This window comes from Sinocyclocheilus anshuiensis, unplaced genomic scaffold (assembly GCF_001515605.1).
Source record: "Sinocyclocheilus anshuiensis isolate Anshui unplaced genomic scaffold, SAMN03320099.WGS_v1.1 scaffold1985, whole genome shotgun sequence".
Lineage (NCBI taxonomy): Eukaryota > Metazoa > Chordata > Actinopteri > Cypriniformes > Cyprinidae > Sinocyclocheilus > Sinocyclocheilus anshuiensis.
In genome coordinates, this window is record NW_015541030.1 from 148,810 (window position 1) to 167,186 (window position 18,377).

General features: G+C 34.8%; 3 protein-coding genes and 2 long non-coding RNA genes across 5 annotated transcripts in view; 3 read left to right on the plus strand and 2 right to left on the minus strand.

Annotated features, from left to right (window-relative positions):
• The window catches only part of LOC107690504 (SLAM family member 5-like), a 38,317-nt gene extending 31,521 nt beyond the window's left edge, over positions 1-6,796 (plus strand). Inside the window, exons 2-4 of the mRNA XM_016488860.1 lie at positions 4,466-4,753; positions 5,017-5,307; positions 6,548-6,796. Of these exons, the coding sequence (XP_016344346.1) occupies positions 4,466-4,753; positions 5,017-5,307; positions 6,548-6,666 (698 nt within the window). The 3' untranslated portion in view covers positions 6,667-6,796. The remainder of the gene's footprint in view (positions 1-4,465; positions 4,754-5,016; positions 5,308-6,547) is intronic.
• The window catches only part of LOC107690500 (uncharacterized), a 300,658-nt gene that overhangs the window by 71,237 nt on the left and 211,044 nt on the right, over positions 1-18,377 (minus strand). Inside the window, exon 6 of the mRNA XM_016488857.1 lies at positions 8,494-8,502. Within this exon, the coding sequence (XP_016344343.1) occupies positions 8,494-8,502 (9 nt within the window). The remainder of the gene's footprint in view (positions 1-8,493; positions 8,503-18,377) is intronic.
• On the minus strand, positions 7,157-8,291 carry LOC107690514 (uncharacterized). The gene is made up of 2 exons (XR_001634449.1): positions 8,243-8,291; positions 7,157-8,039 (listed from the first exon to the last, which is right to left on the minus strand). It is a non-coding gene; the product is annotated as an uncharacterized LOC107690514 (long non-coding RNA).
• Positions 10,155-18,377, plus strand: part of LOC107690513 (uncharacterized) — a 21,004-nt gene continuing 12,781 nt past the window's right edge. The window contains exon 1 of the long non-coding RNA XR_001634448.1: positions 10,155-10,483. This is a non-coding gene — a long non-coding RNA (uncharacterized LOC107690513). The remainder of the gene's footprint in view (positions 10,484-18,377) is intronic.
• LOC107690506 (SLAM family member 9-like) lies at positions 13,461-17,948 on the plus strand. Its single transcript, XM_016488864.1, has 6 exons — positions 13,461-13,584; positions 14,276-14,593; positions 14,770-15,078; positions 15,167-15,277; positions 15,793-15,860; positions 17,761-17,948. The coding sequence occupies exons 1-6, from the start codon at positions 13,491-13,493 to the stop codon at positions 17,812-17,814; spliced, it is 954 nt and encodes a 317-aa protein (XP_016344350.1). The 5' UTR covers positions 13,461-13,490; the 3' UTR covers positions 17,815-17,948.

The following is an 18,377-nucleotide window of genomic DNA, read 5'->3' on the forward strand; positions in this document are numbered from 1 at the left end:
CTCTCGTTATGTTGACATCACGAGAAAATTAAGTCGTGATAACGAGAAAACAACTCGTTATGTCAAGATCACGAGAAAATTAAGTCGTGATAACGAGAAAACAACTCTCGTTATGTCGAGATCACGAGAAAATTAAGTCGTTATAACAAGAAAACAACTCCTTATGTCGAGATCACAAATTAAGTCGTGATAACGAGAAAACAACTCGTTATGTCGAGATCACGAGAAAATTAAGTTGTGATAACGAGAAAACAAGAAGGAAAAAATAATAATAATGCATGGCCACTTAGAACTTCCGTATTGAACTCATATTTGAAATTTATATATATATATATAGATTTTTAAAATGTGTAATTAAAACTACCAGTAGGTGGCATCAAGTCACTGTTAATAAGTGAGTCATTGCGATTGAACCGAATCATTTAAACGGTTGATTCATTCAGGAACGAAATGTTGCTCAGAGGAACAAAAGTGTTGTGGCTGTGTTTGGAATTATTTTTGTTGTCGAAATATTTTTGTTTCTTGTTTATTGAACTGTTGTAAAAAAAAAAAAAATCTATATATAATCGTGCTGATTTTTGCAGGAAAAAAATGGCACTCTTCGTGTGATATTGATTAACTATATGAAATTATATAAATATATGCATTTTCTGCCCCTATATCTTCAATTTTGTGAGCATTCTAATTAGACTGAATCACGCAGTGAAAGAAGAACGCACTCTAAATGCGCACGCGCACTAGTCTAATCTACTACACTGCACTCTGTAGGAGTGTTTTGTTTAGTTTTTGCAAAATGCTTGATAACGTCAAATCGCACATCGTTAAAACAACAATTACGATATTATCGCAGAAGAGTCCTGCACCACTGTCTTTTTGGCTAATTTGTGCAAAACCTCTTGCTAAACTATCAAAGCTTCATTTTACCCAACAATGCAACGATGCAAGTTACCTTAACATGCTTGCGAAGGGTTGATGTCCAGATTTTATAAGCTGCTACTTTGGTCTCCCTAGGCAAACACAGCTTGCACTGCATAATAGAGCATAAATATGACCAGGGGTTCACTTCATTTACTTCGAGTTCAACTTCAGCAGAATACGACGGGGTTTAGTTTTGAGCTGGGTCTGCACCATAACGCCTGTCTTGTCCGTCTGCATCTTTCTTGTGATTTTAGCGCCAGTTTGCTCTCCTGCCCATTATTTACTGCAGTAGTTTCGAGGGTGCAATTTTTTTTACTCCGCAATTAATGTGTTTTAAAATGTAGCGAAGTACATACTTCAAACAAAACATACTTAAGTAAAATTACAGAATTAAAAAATTACTTTAAAAAGTACTACACAAAAAAGCTAGTCAATTACAGTAATGCGAGTAAATGTAATTAGTTACTTTCTACCTCTGCTAATTATAATAAGACCGCATGGTGAACCTGTGAACCTAAAACATTGCAAGTTGGTTAAACTTACAAATTAATGTTCACCTGCTGCCTTAAGAGTTAACTCAACTTAAATATACTCTTTCAACTCAAGAAGTTATGTTTTACAATTTATTAAACTAATGGTCATTTGTTGTTTCAACTTGATGCTCTGAGTTAAAACAACTTACGTCACATTATCAGTTCAAGAAAACTCAAATCAGCTCATAATAAATAGACTTATAACTGGTCTGCTCAAAAATATAAAAATGTTATTGAAATAAGTTCAAGCAATGTTGAACAAGCTTTAACATTGGTTTGAGGATACAAATTCTTGTTAGGAAAACAGGTTTTAAAAAGCCATTTAAGAGCACAAGTGCTTAAACATCAATTTCATTAAAACATCGAAGTTTCTCTAATATACAGAACTAGAAGAAAGGTAGATGAGTGGTATAAAAGAGGTATAGAAAACGTAAGTGAGGTGGAAAGAAAAAGGCATGAACTGGGAAAATGAAATGAGGAGTGGCAGGCCGTGTGTAATGATACAAAATAACGGCTCATCAATTTCTTTAAAGATTGTAAGTGTACTCTATATAAACAAGTACATGTAACATTTTGACCTTTGAATGATTTGCACAATACATGGTCATTGACTGTTGAACAATACTCATGTAGTAAACTCTTACTAAAAGCAATAAGAACAAGCATGTGAAATTTGTCTATTTCCAATGAATGCTCAAAGGTTTTTCCTTATAGTAAACACTTGATCAACATCATGTACAAATGAAATATCTATATTTCAGATACAGAAAAAAACTAAACTAAACAATGGTCAACTCATTTCATATTTTGTTACATTTGTACTTTATATTTGTACATGATGTTGTTGATGACATGTTTAGGCACGATATATAGTATAGTACTTAGATTGACTGACAGTAAAAAAAAGGGACTAAAAAGCACTTTAATATGAATTATTACTGATTCTGTGACATAATAATAATGATAAAATATTGTGATAGTTAAGCGGATTGACATTTTCCCTACACATACACTGTAAAAAATGACCGTGGATTTAACGGTAAAAGACTGTAAAAATGCTACAGTAGGCCTAATTTACTAAACGAACGTACGACAGAAAATTGAGCGTACGGTCGTTTCAACGCAAAACGTGGAATTTATCAATATGGAAGTGAGCGGTGGCTATGATCAAATCTCACGTCTGGTCTCAGCTCGTGTACGCAAGCTTGCAGAACCTGGCAGCAGTTTTCTGTCGGGGATTTGTTGCGCAGCGCCGCTCACGTCCGTAGACACGGTGTAACATTGGTTTTGCTTTGTTTCACAGAACTAATCGTTGCCTGGGTGTACTTTCACTCGAGTAAAATTGAAAACTGAGTACTTTTACTTTTACTGGAGTAATATTTTATTATACGTATCTATACTTTTACTCAAGTACTTGATTTGTGTACTTCGTCCACCACTGGTATGCTGTTTATAATGAATGCCAATAACCTAATTTGTGTTTTATTTTACAGTTTAAAATATAATTTTATAACTACTTATTTTTCATTCTTGTTCTGTTCTGAATACCGTTACATTTAAAATATTTGTTGTAGAGTGAGGGGAACTAAATAGGCTGTTTATATTTACCAGTATTTTAATATAGGCCTACATATAAATTATATATTAATGTAGCCTAATTGTTTGCAATTAGGCCTACAAGGTTAACGGGTGTTTTTGGAGTAAGATCAATTTCTCTTTCACGAGATTACTTCCTCTTTTTGGCCGGGTTTCGTTTATCGGTGTCGTAAACTCTACGGGGACAGGCTTCTAAACCAGGTTGTGTTTAGGGGCGTTATATTCAAATGACGATTGTTTTCTCCCGCCACATTTATCAACATTCGATCATTCGTACGATGAGATTGGCGGCATACGAATGTTTCATGAATCACACGTGAACTCTGTCGTAAATTGATTTGTGCGCACAGATCTGCGCTCGTTTCTACGTTAGATTGATAAATGAGGCCCACTGTGTTCTACAGTGAATTCAGTATCATCAGTACATTAACAATGTGTAAACATATTTTCTTACATCATGCATCTTGATTATCTCATAATTTTTATACAGTCTATGGTCCTTACATTGCCCCGTCAAGTGAGACGTCATCTGTGAACAGCCGCTGCCTGGACTTGAATGTTTGTCTGTTTTTGGAATTACAGTACAAATACAGTACAGCACAGCACAGCTGAGAAAGACGCTTTTTGGAAGCTTGATGTATCCTGCAGCAAAATACAGGTGGCGGAACCGGACCGGGTGTTCACAGATTGCGGCTCAATTGGCCGCGGTCTTACATTCGCGGAGCACGGTCAATGTTCTCACACGCAACAACTGAAATAAATAATAATAAGTGAAGACTTAAGGTCGAAGACCAACTAAAATATAAGCACTGTGAACTGAAGTGATATAACTTTTTTAGCGTCTGAGGCCCTGGAAAGCAGTGAATAAACGAGGGAAAACTCATATTACATTCGCGGAGCACGGTCAAAAACACGCAATAAATCGCAACATTATTAATTTATCATTACAAAAAAAAAAAAAAAAAAACTCAGCTTCCTCGCATTATTTGTGTTTCTCGACACGAATTCATGTAAAGTCTCCAGGCAGCTGCACCTAAAATGGCGATGACTAACGTTCTGTATTTCGCGGTCTCCACCCTCCCCAACATATGACTTACAGACACGATCGAGTTAAATGAATTTTACAAGCCAGACAAAACTCAGAAGTCAAGACATCGTATTACTTTACATTTCATTTTCAAGAACATATAAACTTTAGTTCAATATCCAAAACTTAAAATGACAAATGGAGTTAAAGAGGAAAAGTAAGTTCATATAACTTAATTGGGCTAATCATCAAATCACGATCCGCCGAAATCAAGGGCTTTAAAGATTGAACTGGGCTGCAGTTTTTCTGTGTGGAATATTCAAATCATCAAATCTGTGACTGTGTTTATCAGGTGTGTTTGGTGATACGGTTACAGTGAAGTCAGTGTTAGTGCTGGAGGGAGATTCAGTCACTCTAAACTCTGGTTTTACTGAACTAATGGATGAAGATCTGATTCGGTGGAGGTTTGGAGCTGAAAACACTGTAATAGCTCAAATAATTGTAATGGATGAGAGAGTCACTGTATATGATCATGTTCCTGACGGGAGATTCAGAGACAGACTGAAGGTGGATCATCAAACTGGATCTCTGATCATCACAAACACCAGAACTGAACATGCTGGACTCTATAAACTACAGAGCAACCGTGTGATAAAGAGTTTCAGTCTCACTGTCTATGGTGAGTTAAATATTTGTTTCACCTTTTTATTTACCTGTAAATTAAAGGTGATTTATTTTACATTTATTTTGATTATTGAGTAATAAAATAACTAAATAATTTCAATTAAGCATCAGTTTCTTCTTTGCTACTTGTCCATGTGTAATAATCTTTTATAAATGTGGAGAGAGAAGTGAAGATCGCTGTCATATAAGAAACTCACTGACTGACTAATGCTGCAATAAACACTTTCTGATCTAGTCATGTTTGTCTCATGTTTGCAGCTCGTCTGCCTGCTCCTGTCATCATCAGTGACTCTTCAAAGTGTTCTTCATCATCATATTGTTCATTGTTGTGTTCAGTGGTGAATGTGGGTCATGTGACTCTCTCCTGGTACAAAGGAAACAGTTTATTGTCCAGCATCAGTGTGTCTGATCTCAGCATCAGTCTCTCTCTACCTCTGGAGGTGGAATATCAGGAGAAAAACACCTACAGCTGTGTGCTCAACAATCCCATCAGCAACCAGACCACACATCTGGATATCAGCAAACTCTGTCACATGTGTGCAGGTACAGCAGTGCTGATAAGAGCATCTATTGCACCTATCCACTTAATTAATTAGATTTTTTTTACCAAAACTGATAACTTACGATGCCAGAAATGATGAATGAGCTTCTGTCATCCTTTAGCTCAGCGTTTCCCAACTTTTTTTAGTCGCGGCACCCTTTGAAATTTTAGCAAATTTGTGGCACCCTACAAAATTAATTTTGTCACAATACTTGAATTTTTAACTTCGATATGATACCTTGAAAAGTATATTCGGTACATCAGGAAAGAACTGCAGAATATACTGTCATACAGATATTTTTAATATAAAACAAGTTGTCTATCAATGGTGGCAATCGGTAGGCTAATTTTTAATGAAGAGACCAATTTATATTACAGATTTTAATGTAGGCTTTTATTCATACGTAAACATTGTTTAATTATCATTATAACTAGCTATCGCACAAATTTTTGCTCACTCAGTGTTTTTATTTTACAGTGGGGTAATTTTGGTGCGGTAGCACGAGATAGCTTGATTTCAAACTTTGAATTGAATAAAAAATGACAAGTAAGCAGTCAGTAATAAAATAAGAACAAATAAAGAAATTACTAATGATAGCACAAATAAAAAATAACGATAGGCCTACAAATTAAATAAATTGCTTTTTAGTTTTTCAGGTAGGTCTAACAGTAGGGCTATTAACTATTTTTAATAGTTATTTTATTTATTTATTTTTTACCAATTGTCAAAAATAAACAGTAGGGCTATTACATAAAGAAACAATACTGTATTACAGTTTCGTGTCGGCTCGATTTTTGAGTGGACTTTGCTGCTCCGATGAGCATGAACGGTATATGAGTGGAGCACTCCAGCGGAGAGCACATGCATAGAGAGGGATAATACGCAGAGCGTCACACCATGTGAAAGTGAAACCTGAGCGGTGAGCTCATTTTCGGCAGCCGGAATTTCGTTTCTAATCTCTAATTATTGGCGACATCAGAAATGTATATTATATTTTTTTAACATTTTAGCAATTTGAAAATATTAAAAATTGACTTTTTACACGGCACCCCTGATCTCGACAGACGGCACCCCGGTTGGTAAACACTGCTTTAGCTCACTCATGTATTTCTAAACAGGCTATATTGTGCAGATAACTTTTTTTACACTTCGGTAAAACGTTCAGTTTTTTTAGTTCATCTATAGAGACTATAGTTAGCTTATTGAAAATGACTATTTATTAAATAATTTATTTACAGACGTACACATCCATCATTGCGATACTGTTGAAGCTGTGATCCGATTGGTCATCACTGCTCTGATGGGCGTGGCTGCTGCGGCTGCTGCTGTTCTTCTGGTCAATGACGTCAGATCTACTAAAGGTTGAAAGAGAACATAACAGATATCATAGATATTCTGACATTTATTGGATTTTTAATTGTAAAGATAAAAATGATGTGTGGTCTAATTGTTTTGTGATGGTGAAACGAAGCTTTACCAATGCTTTCCTCTGAACTCGATTTGAAAAGGTTTCCAAATCTAATGTATTGAGGCCATCTGGAGGCAAAACAATGAATATTCTTTAATGTTTTTTTCTTTTGTCTTTAATACTATGCATTTTACATTAATTACACTGTTTTCAGTTTTTCATTCATGTTATGTGGCTATTTTCATTTTGTTTTATCATTGTATGTAGCAACCATGAAAAAACAAATCTAATATTTGTCACACCAATAAATCACCACAGAATTTGACTGAAAACGGAATATTTACAAACTGAACTATATACATTTATGAATCATACATAGGCCTATATTATAACTGCACGGGTGTGAGAATAAATTTGAATGGTGGTTAAATATAAACACATTTACAGCATTAAACAGTTTATTCAAAAATCAAATAGTGAAAAAGTTCATTATGAGGCAATATAGTGCAACAGATGGTTTCAGTGCAACAGTTCAGAATCACAGCAGTAATCTGAAGCCAAAACACACACACACACACACACACACACACATTTACAGCATTATTAAACAGTTCAATCAAAAATAGTGAAAAGTTACTAATGAGGCAATATAGTGCAAGCGTTCAGAATCACAGCAGTACAAACTTTTCAAACTGAAGTTTGAAGTTTCAAGACTAAAGCAAAAAACAAACAAACAGATAAACGGTATATAGCAGAATCATCAAAAGTCCTTCTCCTTGTGGAATAAATGAAGATTTTAACTTCCAGAATCTACAGCATGTAGCTGCTTTTAAAGTTATTACAGTAGTTCACAACAATGACTTTTTGTCCTTGTTTTGATGCTACATTCATTCATCTGCACCCGTGAGCTGAACTGACTCCGTTACTGTAAAATGGTCTATTTCGGTTTTTCATCCTTCTAATAATCACGATGCATTTTTTTTATTTAGTAGGAATGCAAAATCCTACAAAAAAAAGAAAGAAAAAAAATAAAAAGAAAGAAAAATTGATTCATGAAATATTAAGGTACATGTTTTGTTACACAACATTCACTTTATTTTTTAAACATCTTGCACAAGAACTTAAGTAACACAACCATACAAAAAAAAAAAAACAATAGTCATTGCATGAACTATAACAGCAGAGGAGCTGCATATGTTCCTCTTTTGTTGCTTTGGATAAAAGCATATAATGTAGGTTTATAAGCTGCAAATATCAGATAATAAGCCAAAGTTTTTTTTGCACAAACTGTTGCGATCCTTTCAGATCATGTGACTTTCACCTTTCTCTGTCTGTAAGAAAACAACAATTCACAGAAGGTAAACAAAGAGAAATAAACCGTGTCATCTACAGCCACAGAAAATCAGCACAACTGTAATCAATCAGTGAATGAAACTGACTGAAATGTTTTTCTTATCGAGATGATTTTGTCAGTGCAGGTGAAACCAAACACAGATCTATAAACAGATCACATTACAGTAGTGGAGTATCTTACCTCATCATTAGACTTTCTGCAGAAGCCCTTGGTTGTTTTTCTTCTTGTCTGTTTCGAAAAATCATCACACACAATTAAACACCAATTTTGCAAAATGAAAAGGTTTTCCTCTCACTATAGTATCTGTAGGTGATACTTGCCATTTCTGTATTTCCTGTGGCGATAGTTAATCACACCAACACCAGCTATAACAGTCACCAGCAGAACAGCACCAACAATTCCTGCTACAGCAGCTGAAGACAGACCTGAACCTGGAACAGATAAAGACACACAGTCATTAGTGTGAGTGAATCTGACAGTGTATTTATGCCATATTCACTGGATATATATTCTCTGGACACCTTTACAGGGCCAATGTGCAGATGTCAAAAACTTATTTATCTATTAACATACAGAGATTATTTCATATTACAGATGGTTTAAAAACAAATAAAGCTCTCAGATCGCAAGGATCAAACCAGTTCATAACTTCTAGTCAATTTAAAACATGAGATGGAACCAGCTTCCAGAAGATGTCTGATGTGCCTCTAAGTAACGACTCGTAGATCCAGATTGAAAATGCATCTTTTTTATCTGTGCATTCCCTGATTAAGCATGGTTTCTGTAATGTACTGTTTATTTAAGCCTCTTGTCCTTTTATGTCCCTTATATTTATTTTAATGTAAAAGTTTCAATTTCTTCATCTTTTTCTTAAATATGTCCTTTAAGTGTTTTTTGGGCATCAACCTATTTTTGATTACAATAATAAAACAAAAAAAATTATATATATATATATATATATATATATATATACACAAAGCAGTTTGAATTACCCTGTATAAGAAATGTTCTTTATAAATAAACTTTCCTTAATTCATTAAATTTATAATATAAAATAAATTGCTGACACACCTGAATGTAACTGACAGAAATATGTGGAAAATGCCCCCATCAGAACAACTTACTTTTACTTTTATAAATTTGACAAAAAAAAAAAAAGAAAGAAAGAAAGGGGGAGGACACATACTTGTGTATTTATGCCATATTCACTGGATATATATTCTCTGGACACCTTTACAGGGCCAATGTGCAGATGTCAAAAACTTATTTATCTATTAACATACAGAGATTATTTCATATTACAGATGGTTTAAAAACAAATAAAGCTCTCAGATCGCAAGGATCAAACCAGTTCATAACTTCTAGTCAATTTAAAACATGAGATGGAACCAGCTTCCAGAAGATGTCTGATGTGCCTCTAAGTAACGACTCGTAGATCCAGATTGAAAATGCATCTTTTTTATCTGTGCATTCCCTGATTAAGCATGGTTTCTGTAATGTACTGTTTATTTAAGCCTCTTGTCCTTTTATGTCCCTTATATTTATTTTAATGTAAAAGTTTCAATTTCTTCATCTTTTTCTTAAATATGTCCTTTAAGTGTTTTTTGGGCATCAACCTATTTTTGATTACAATAATAAAACAAAAAAAATTATATATATATATATATATATATATATATATATATGCGTGCTTTTGGGGTTCTTCCTCGTTTTTGTCAGCTTTTGAGACTGGAAAACACAAGAGAATAAATATGAAATACAAAAGAACACAAAAGTTGATATTGAAGAAATAAGTCATCATGGCAGTTCTGTTCATTTCAGCTGCAGAAAATCCTGTAAAAACAGGGAACAAGCACCCTGCAGCATTACATTACTAATATCAGCTGTTCAAGTTAAAGATACACATCACAAGTCAGAGTGATCATTTAGAATTAGGACAGTTAAGCATTAAAAAAAAAGGGTCTTAAATGACCAAACTGTAACAAATCATTAACATACAGGAAAAGACAATAAACAGGTCTGGAGATCACTGTTCAAAGTGTCCAAAATGAAAATTCAATTATTTCAGGTTAAATGACATTAAATGACTCACCACTGACAGTCAGACTGATTGATTTTATGATTTCGCCAAGGTTGCTGCTTTTTGGGATGATTTTTGTGCTGTCACAACTGCTGGGTCTGTTCAAGTGTTCATTTTTGCCTGAACTCTCACTGAAGACCTCTGCTTCATAATGTCCAGCGTGTTGAGTTGTGATGTTTGTGATGGTCAGAGATCTAGTCTCATTGTCCTCCTTCAGTCTGTCTCTGAATCTCCCGCCTTCACCATCATATGAACAGCTCTTACCATCGATCATAGCTATGAGAATGCTATTAAAGTACCACCGCACCATGTCAGATTCTTTGGTAACACCAGGGTTTAGAGTGACACGATCTCCCTCCATCACTGACTTCACTTCATCTGTATCACCAAACACACCTGCAGACACAAATGAACAGTTACAAGTGTGTGTGTGCATCTGTACCTTCAACATATATTGTGGGGACCAAATGTATAAAAATCTATTATATTGCAGGGTAGAGTTGTGCCGATAGACGACAGTATTGTGTATCAATGATAGTCAGAGATATCACATGTGGCTGATGCCTTTGACGATATCAAGACTATTATTATTATTAGGCTAGTATTATTATCTAATTAATATTAGGGCTTATTTGTTCCATCATATTTCTTTTTACATGTTTTACAGTGTTGCACATTATAACCAATCACACACGATTCCATCGAGTTTATGAATGCAGTGGCCAATCAGAGGCATTCAGATGAGTCACCGCAGTTTTGCTGTTCAGTGAGCTGACTCGCTGACTGAATTCTGCTCTATTGCAAATTCTCATCATAAACAACAAAATGCATATGTATGTGCGATATAAGTATAATAAATGTATTCATCATACAGTTTAGACAGCTTCACTAATTATAATGTGAGTTTTTTGTGCATAAACTTGCACTAGACTGAAGTCATTGATGATGTTATTTGGTAATGTAAATGTTCTTTGCTCGTTTTCTGTAGCTGCTTTTTAAATAACTTTCTGAAGTAAATGTAAGCATTATAATTAGTAACTTCTTTTATTAAACTGTTAGAATATTAAATACAAATTAATTCATATTAAAAACATGTAATGAGTTAGAGGATTACACTAACATTAGGCTGCTTTTAGCTAAGATAATACGATATTTAGATAATATCGTGTATTGGCGACCTCACAGGCTGACGATAGGACGATAATACTATTGACTCTGACTTAAAAACTGTTAAAAATATCAGACAGCCAATGTATAGAAAATTTATATTCAATTTATACTGTTTTGAAGCAGGTAAAGACTTGTCACTGCTAAAAGAAAAAAAAAGACACACATAACATATATAAACACAAACATATAACTTGCATTTAAACATTAATTAAATGACTCACCAGTGACAATAACATTGAAGATCTTTCCACTGTTGCTGCCGCCCACCAGTTTATATTCTCCAGAGTCTGTGGTTCTGGTGTTTGTGATGGTCAGAGATCCAGTCTGATTGTCCAGCTTCAGTCCGTCTCTGAATCTCTCAGGACACTGTTTATCTGTACAGATCTTCTGAACTCCATTGATGTAAGCAATGCGAATGGTATTAAAATACCACATCATTATGTCTCGATGGTTAATTTTAACATCAGTGTGTAGAGTGACTGGATCTCCCTCCTTCACTGACACTCCATCTGAACCAGCATCAGACACACCTGAGATTAACAAGAAATTAACCATTATATATATATATAGGCCTATACAATTCCTTTTTTTCCAAACAGATCATAAAGTTTGCAGATTTCAAAAAAAAAAAAAAAAAGAATGTCCGAAAGAACAAAGTAGTCTAAATGCAATCAAACATTGATTTACACATTCACCCATCAGACAAACATATGCAACATGTGTCTCATGGATGATCTTGTGCACCCTAATTAACATAATTTAACCCACATCCTAATGCATATATTACTCCCTCAGTCTATTCATATATTTGTGCATTCTATGCATTTTCATTAACTCATAATAAATACCTATTGTGAATATTATGGCACAATGGGCGAGAGTAAAATTCAAATTTTATTTTTCTCTAATCCACTAGATGCAACAGTTTTACTGAAGCACTTTCCTAAACATTCATGTTTCACTATGCTCCATGTAAGTAACATTTTTATGCATTTTGGCAGATGCTTCAGGCGTCTTGCACTGGATTCTATGTACATTTGATACGTGATCAGTTCAATAACTGATAAATAAATAACGCCATATCAAGTTTTTGTACCAAGTCACTTGGCCTAAACGGTTACAGAACGCCTTTACTGATATTTTTCTATAATATATATAGGCCTAGGCCTTCATTTAGCCATTCACGCCCTGAAACGGCTCGTTTGCGTCCCCGCATCTTCAGAAACTTGAAGAAAACTACAACTATACACAACCACATATAATCACCAACACATTTTCACTTAAATTCATCCTCGACTTAAAACAGCAACAATTAAAAAAATAAGTAATTTCTGTCGAATGTAAAGTGATTAGATCTGGTGCAAAATGAAACTGCGTCAACAACATTCGTCGTTCCTATTTATTTCGACCTAAAGATAGATTATAACTAATAAATGTTTTACCGTGCACGAGCACAACACACAATGCGAGCTTAATAAAGGCCATAAAATGAATTTCCGCCGAATATAAAACAACTAAACTGGCACGAAATGAAACTGCGTCACAATCTTCGTTCGTTTTTCGCCCGGAAGAAAGACATGGCAAGATAAATTTCTTGTTAAGATAAATTTCTTACCTTGGTCGAGTAAAAATGAACATACTGAAATCAATATGAAGAGAACCTTCATTTTCACCACTTTGCAATAGAAAAACAAACGCAGAGTCCGTGAAATACAAGTGTCTCGCTCTTCCGCATTAAATCAAATGGCGACTAATGAAAGTGAAACTAAGCATATGTTCCTCACTGCTAGTAAGTGTAGCCTATAGCTAGCGCAATGACGAAGTTACGTTTCGTGTCTAATTGCATTCAGAAAACATACATGCTTTCAAAACACTGCATACAAACATTTTATATAGGCATATATATATATATATTTTGATTCTTCGGCACCTTCAGTGCTTGCACCCCTAAATTCCCAGTGCTCCCCCCCACCTTTAAGTGAAAGTCTTCAAACTGTTGAAGTCTTAATAGGGGCCATAAAAATGTTATGTAGTATAAAATAATTATACATTAACAAAACCATGTTATACATTATATTTTACATAACTACACACTGTTTAGAGAGTGTGTGTGTGAGTGAACTAAAGGAGGGTCTAACTCTGTCGGGGGAGGATTCAGACATTAGATTAGCAGTCAGAATGTTTTTTGGTGGACAGTATTACTACTTCAGACACTTAAAGAAAATGATTCACACATTTGTTTTGTTCTGTTTGTGCTTCTGGCGTCTGATTGGTAAGTTATGAAAGCATTTTATAGCTTCATTCCGCTTCAAAGCAATAAACTAATGCTACTGTTCAAATTGAAGTCCACTGAATCCACTTAGGATTCAGGTATCTATTTGTGTTTTCGCTTTGCGTGCACCAGAAATCATGGGATATACAGAATATTTAACATATTAAATTAAATGTAATTGAAAAGTAATGGACATTTTCAAATTAAGTATAATAGAGGCACAGAAATCACTTTAAAACATCAGTTTTTATTTTATTTTTTGTTGGGTGGGGTGGGGGGGTAAATTTAACGGATTGTTGAACGTGACATGTTGCAACTCTTCCCCAGCCATCTAAAAAAAAATATATAAAAACATATGCCTAATAATACTGCAGTAATAATGAACAACTGTAAAAGTCATGTTAATTCATTGGTCAAAATGCAGTAAAACTATGAGTGAGATACTGTGAGCCGGATTTCTCATATATAAAATATCTCATTCATAAAATAAATGTATTGAATGTGAGCAGCATTAGTAAACTTGTACTTTCCTGCTTGAACTTGTGTAACTTCACTCTTGTATTTTACTCAACAGCTGATAAAACACCATAACAATGAAATTAGTGGCTGTCTCTGCTGCTGTTCTTTAATACACATTTTACAAACTAAACAACAGGAAGCTTAATCAGTGTAAAATCTGTTTGTTCATCAGGTGTGTTTGGTGAGTCAGTGTCAGTGATGGAGGGAGATTCTGTTACTTTACACACTGATCTTACTGAAATACATGAAGACGACCAGATAGTGTGGACCTTTGAAGCTGAAAACTCTCTGATAGCTGAAATCAACAGAGCTGCTGGAATCTTCAACACATCTGATGGTCCTGATGAGAGATTCAGAGACAGACTGAAGCTGGATCTTCAGACTGGATCTCTTACCATCACAAACACCACAACTCAACATGCTGGACTCTATAAACTAGAGATACGTGGAGCAATACTGTCATCACAAACATCAAATGTTTCTGTTTATGGTGAGCAGAGATCATTTTTATGTCCTTATACATTTTTTTTTTTTTTACATACTGAATTTTAAAATCATTTTATAGTTTATGACACACACACTGTGAACACAAAACCATTTTTAAACATTAAATGAAAAATAGGACTATTGATTAGATTTATCCAGACTGTTCACTCATGTTTGCAGCTCGTTTGCCTGTTCCTGTCATCAGCAGTAACTCTTCAAACTGTTTATCTTCATCATCATCTTCATCATCATCACAGCAGAATTGCTCACTGGTGTGTTCAGTGGTGAATGTGGGTCATGTGACTCTCTCCTGGTACAAAGGAAACAGTTTATTGTCCAGCATCAGTGTGTCTGATCTCAGCATCAGTCTCTCTCTACCTCTGGAGGTGGAATATCAGGATAACAACAGCTACAGCTGTGTGCTCAACAATCCCATCAGCAACCAGACTCAACATCTGGACATCAGCAAACTCTGTCACACATGTGCAGGTACAGCAGCGCTGATATTAGCCATTACTCTCTGAGTTGATCACAGTTTTTGTTGTAGATCAGACTCACACATTTACTTCACAAACAGTGTCTCTGATAGTGTTGATTTCTGCTGCTGCTGGACCTCTGTTGATTGTAGCTGCAGTTGTGATATGCTGCATCTACAGAAAACACAGAAAAACTCATCAAGAAGGCAAGTGTTACCTACAGCTTTTGATAAGTACTACAACAAAAATTACACTTCAAAAACACTAAATATTTTAATTGATTGGTAGCCTTAGGTATCATTTAATTACAATTATTCTAAAAATAATTTGTAGTTTACACCCTTTACTCTTACGCACACACACACACGCACGCGCACGCACACACACACACACACTTTCTGAAACTAAAGCACACTGAAATGAACACAGAAATGAATTTAATAAATTAATTTTCTCCACAGTTTATGACATGTAAAGATGCAGTCCTGAGCTTGTTTTCAAATGAAATTGAATTATGATGTTTTACTTAAGCTTCAATGATGACTAATATTTGTCACACAGAAAAAAAAACTGTGTGACAAATATTTATAAATGATCTGCAAAGTATCTCTCTCTCTAATGTCTTTTTAACTATACTTGATAAATGCAGGCTTTGTTAGGGACTTTATTTTTGTTGTTTTAATGAATCCAATGATCAGCATGAGCCACTGATGCATCTTTGAAACAGATCAGACTCATGATGAAGAGATCACTTACGCTGATCCAACATTCTACAAAAGAAAAGCACAGAAATCGGTAAGATCATTTATTTCTAATTTATTCATTTTTGTTGAGCATCTCTGTATGATTTCAGCAGTCACATTTTTAGGTGTGTGTGCACTTGTATGTACAGACAAAAACAAACAAACAAAAAAACACGGCAGCATTTCAAGGTGTTTAGAAAAGCCATTAAGATCAGCATTCAATGTGAGAAACATTGACTTATATCCCATGATATTCATGACACTCACTATAGTAACTGAAGAGAGTCACAAAACAACAAAGTACATTTTAAGGTGATTAGTTCATATTTCCAATGATCAACATGAGCCACTGATGCAGTATTTTCTGTGTCAGCTGATGACATAATTGTCCAAATTACTGAACAACTTCAGAGGTTTCTGTCCGTAGGTTATTGTGCTGAAATATATATTTTAAAGCAATTATGAAATGGTGAAAGAGTGCAGGATCTCTAAATTCCATCATCACTACAGACTTCAACTTTCAAATAACTGCAAAAACTCAGTAATCACATTATTTACAGGGGTCCATACTGTGATCTAGTTTCTTGTTTGTGCAACTACATTTTTTATTTTTAGGTGCCATTACCAATTAACCATTACCAAGTAGGGATGGGCATTTTGGGAAATTTCTCATTTCGATCATCGATAGGTTTCAAAAACGATTAATCGAGTAATCGGGGGCGGGGCTTGTGCGGGGGGCGGGGCATGGCCGTAATGGATATAATGAAAAAATCTGAAGATTGTTATGAAAATGAATGTTAAAAATAAAAATATGACATGAAAACCTGTCTATGAAAACATGAACACATGATTAGGACATGTTAGATTAAGATTATGATGAAGCAATGTTATTAATAAAGAAGCATCTAAAAAGGAATAGCTGCCTGAGGTGAAGAGTGACTTTATGCCAATAAACTGAAGCTCATTCTATGACACATCCTATGATAAATCAGATAACTTAGATACATAGCAGACGTAACATTACAACTTGTATCTGCACAATAGGATGCTAAGTTATGCGCTAGACAGAGAAAGAGAGAGAGAGAGCGAGCTCCCATCGTGATGTGTTTTCATGACAGCGCGCTGAAAGATGGGCAAGGACAGAATTTACTATAGATTTCTATAAAGTTCTCATTATAAATGTATGGCAGATTTGTGCTATATTTTCATCTACGTTATTAAGTGTAATAGTTGTAATTAAGTTAAGTTTATTACGTTTTATTTTCCATAAATCCATAAATCGCCTGCGCGTTTTCGAAGCCATATGAATTGAATTATGCCCACAAATATGACGAAAAAAAGCACGGCCGGTTTTCTCAAAGTGAAGCCAGACATCACTACGTGACTTTGAGGCCATGATTATCTCTCTTCTCACGTCTTTTGATGCATCCTGTGGCAAGCTAACCAATCAGAGCGCCGCCCAAAGTGCTGCTATTACCAATCAGGGGGAAAAAAAAAATGTTTCGATCATCGTTTACATGATCGATCATCGCTGTCACGGTCGAGTACTCGATCACTGTTGCACATCCCTATTACCAAGTTGCATTAGACTTGCAGCACTGTTTGCTCTGCACCATGCAGTTCTATGAAATCACACTTTTTTTCACACAGCATTTTGTAAACGCAAGACTCAACATACAATACATTAAATGCATAAAAATATACAGCTTCACTTTAAAGCAATGCTTCAATCGAGTACATTTGAAAGTTGCATTTTTTTAATCCAGCTAATACAGTGTCATTGACATCAAACTTCATGTTAGCTTAGCAGTAGTATATACATTTCCTTCTGAAATCAGTGCTGATTGCTCTTATTAGACAAAAAAGTCAGTCAGTCTTCAGGGTTAATTTGTCTCATTTTAATTTATAAGATTTTATTATACCTGTGTGATGTGTTTTTTTTTCTTTTACAGAAAGGTAAAGAGGAGGAGGATGTGGTGTATGCAGGTGTCGCCATTAGAAGATAATACATTTTCAAACGGTCTCAAACTTTAACAGATTCAGTGATAATTTTACTAGGAATCTCCTGTGACACCCAGCAGTTCCTGAGTCTATGGTTGAATTTTGGGATTGGTAAAAATCACCACATACAGCAGCAGAATTTACAATGAATTCTGAAAGAATTTTTTTTTCAGTTTTGCTCTAGTTTTACCCCCCCCCCCAGGTTGTGAGAATATAAATGGGATTATCAAATGGCAAAATCTGCAATGTGATTATAAATATACAGTCTAATGCACTGTGTTTCTCAAAGTGAAATGTGGCACCGTGTTCATTAACACAGCAGCTCATGTTCCATTATTTTCAGTGTCTCAAGAGCTGCTCGGTTCACAGTAAATGCCATAGATACAGTATCTACGGTAAATGTTGCTCCAAAAGAATTTCATCTCTGTAAGTGTTGTGACTTTAATTTGCTTATTTACATCCGTCTTTACATTTGAAACTAAAGATATTAAGAAAAATATTAGTACTGCATTCACTGTAAAAAAAAAAAAAAAAAGTAAGTCCTTTTGTTCTACTAATTGTAGAGGCC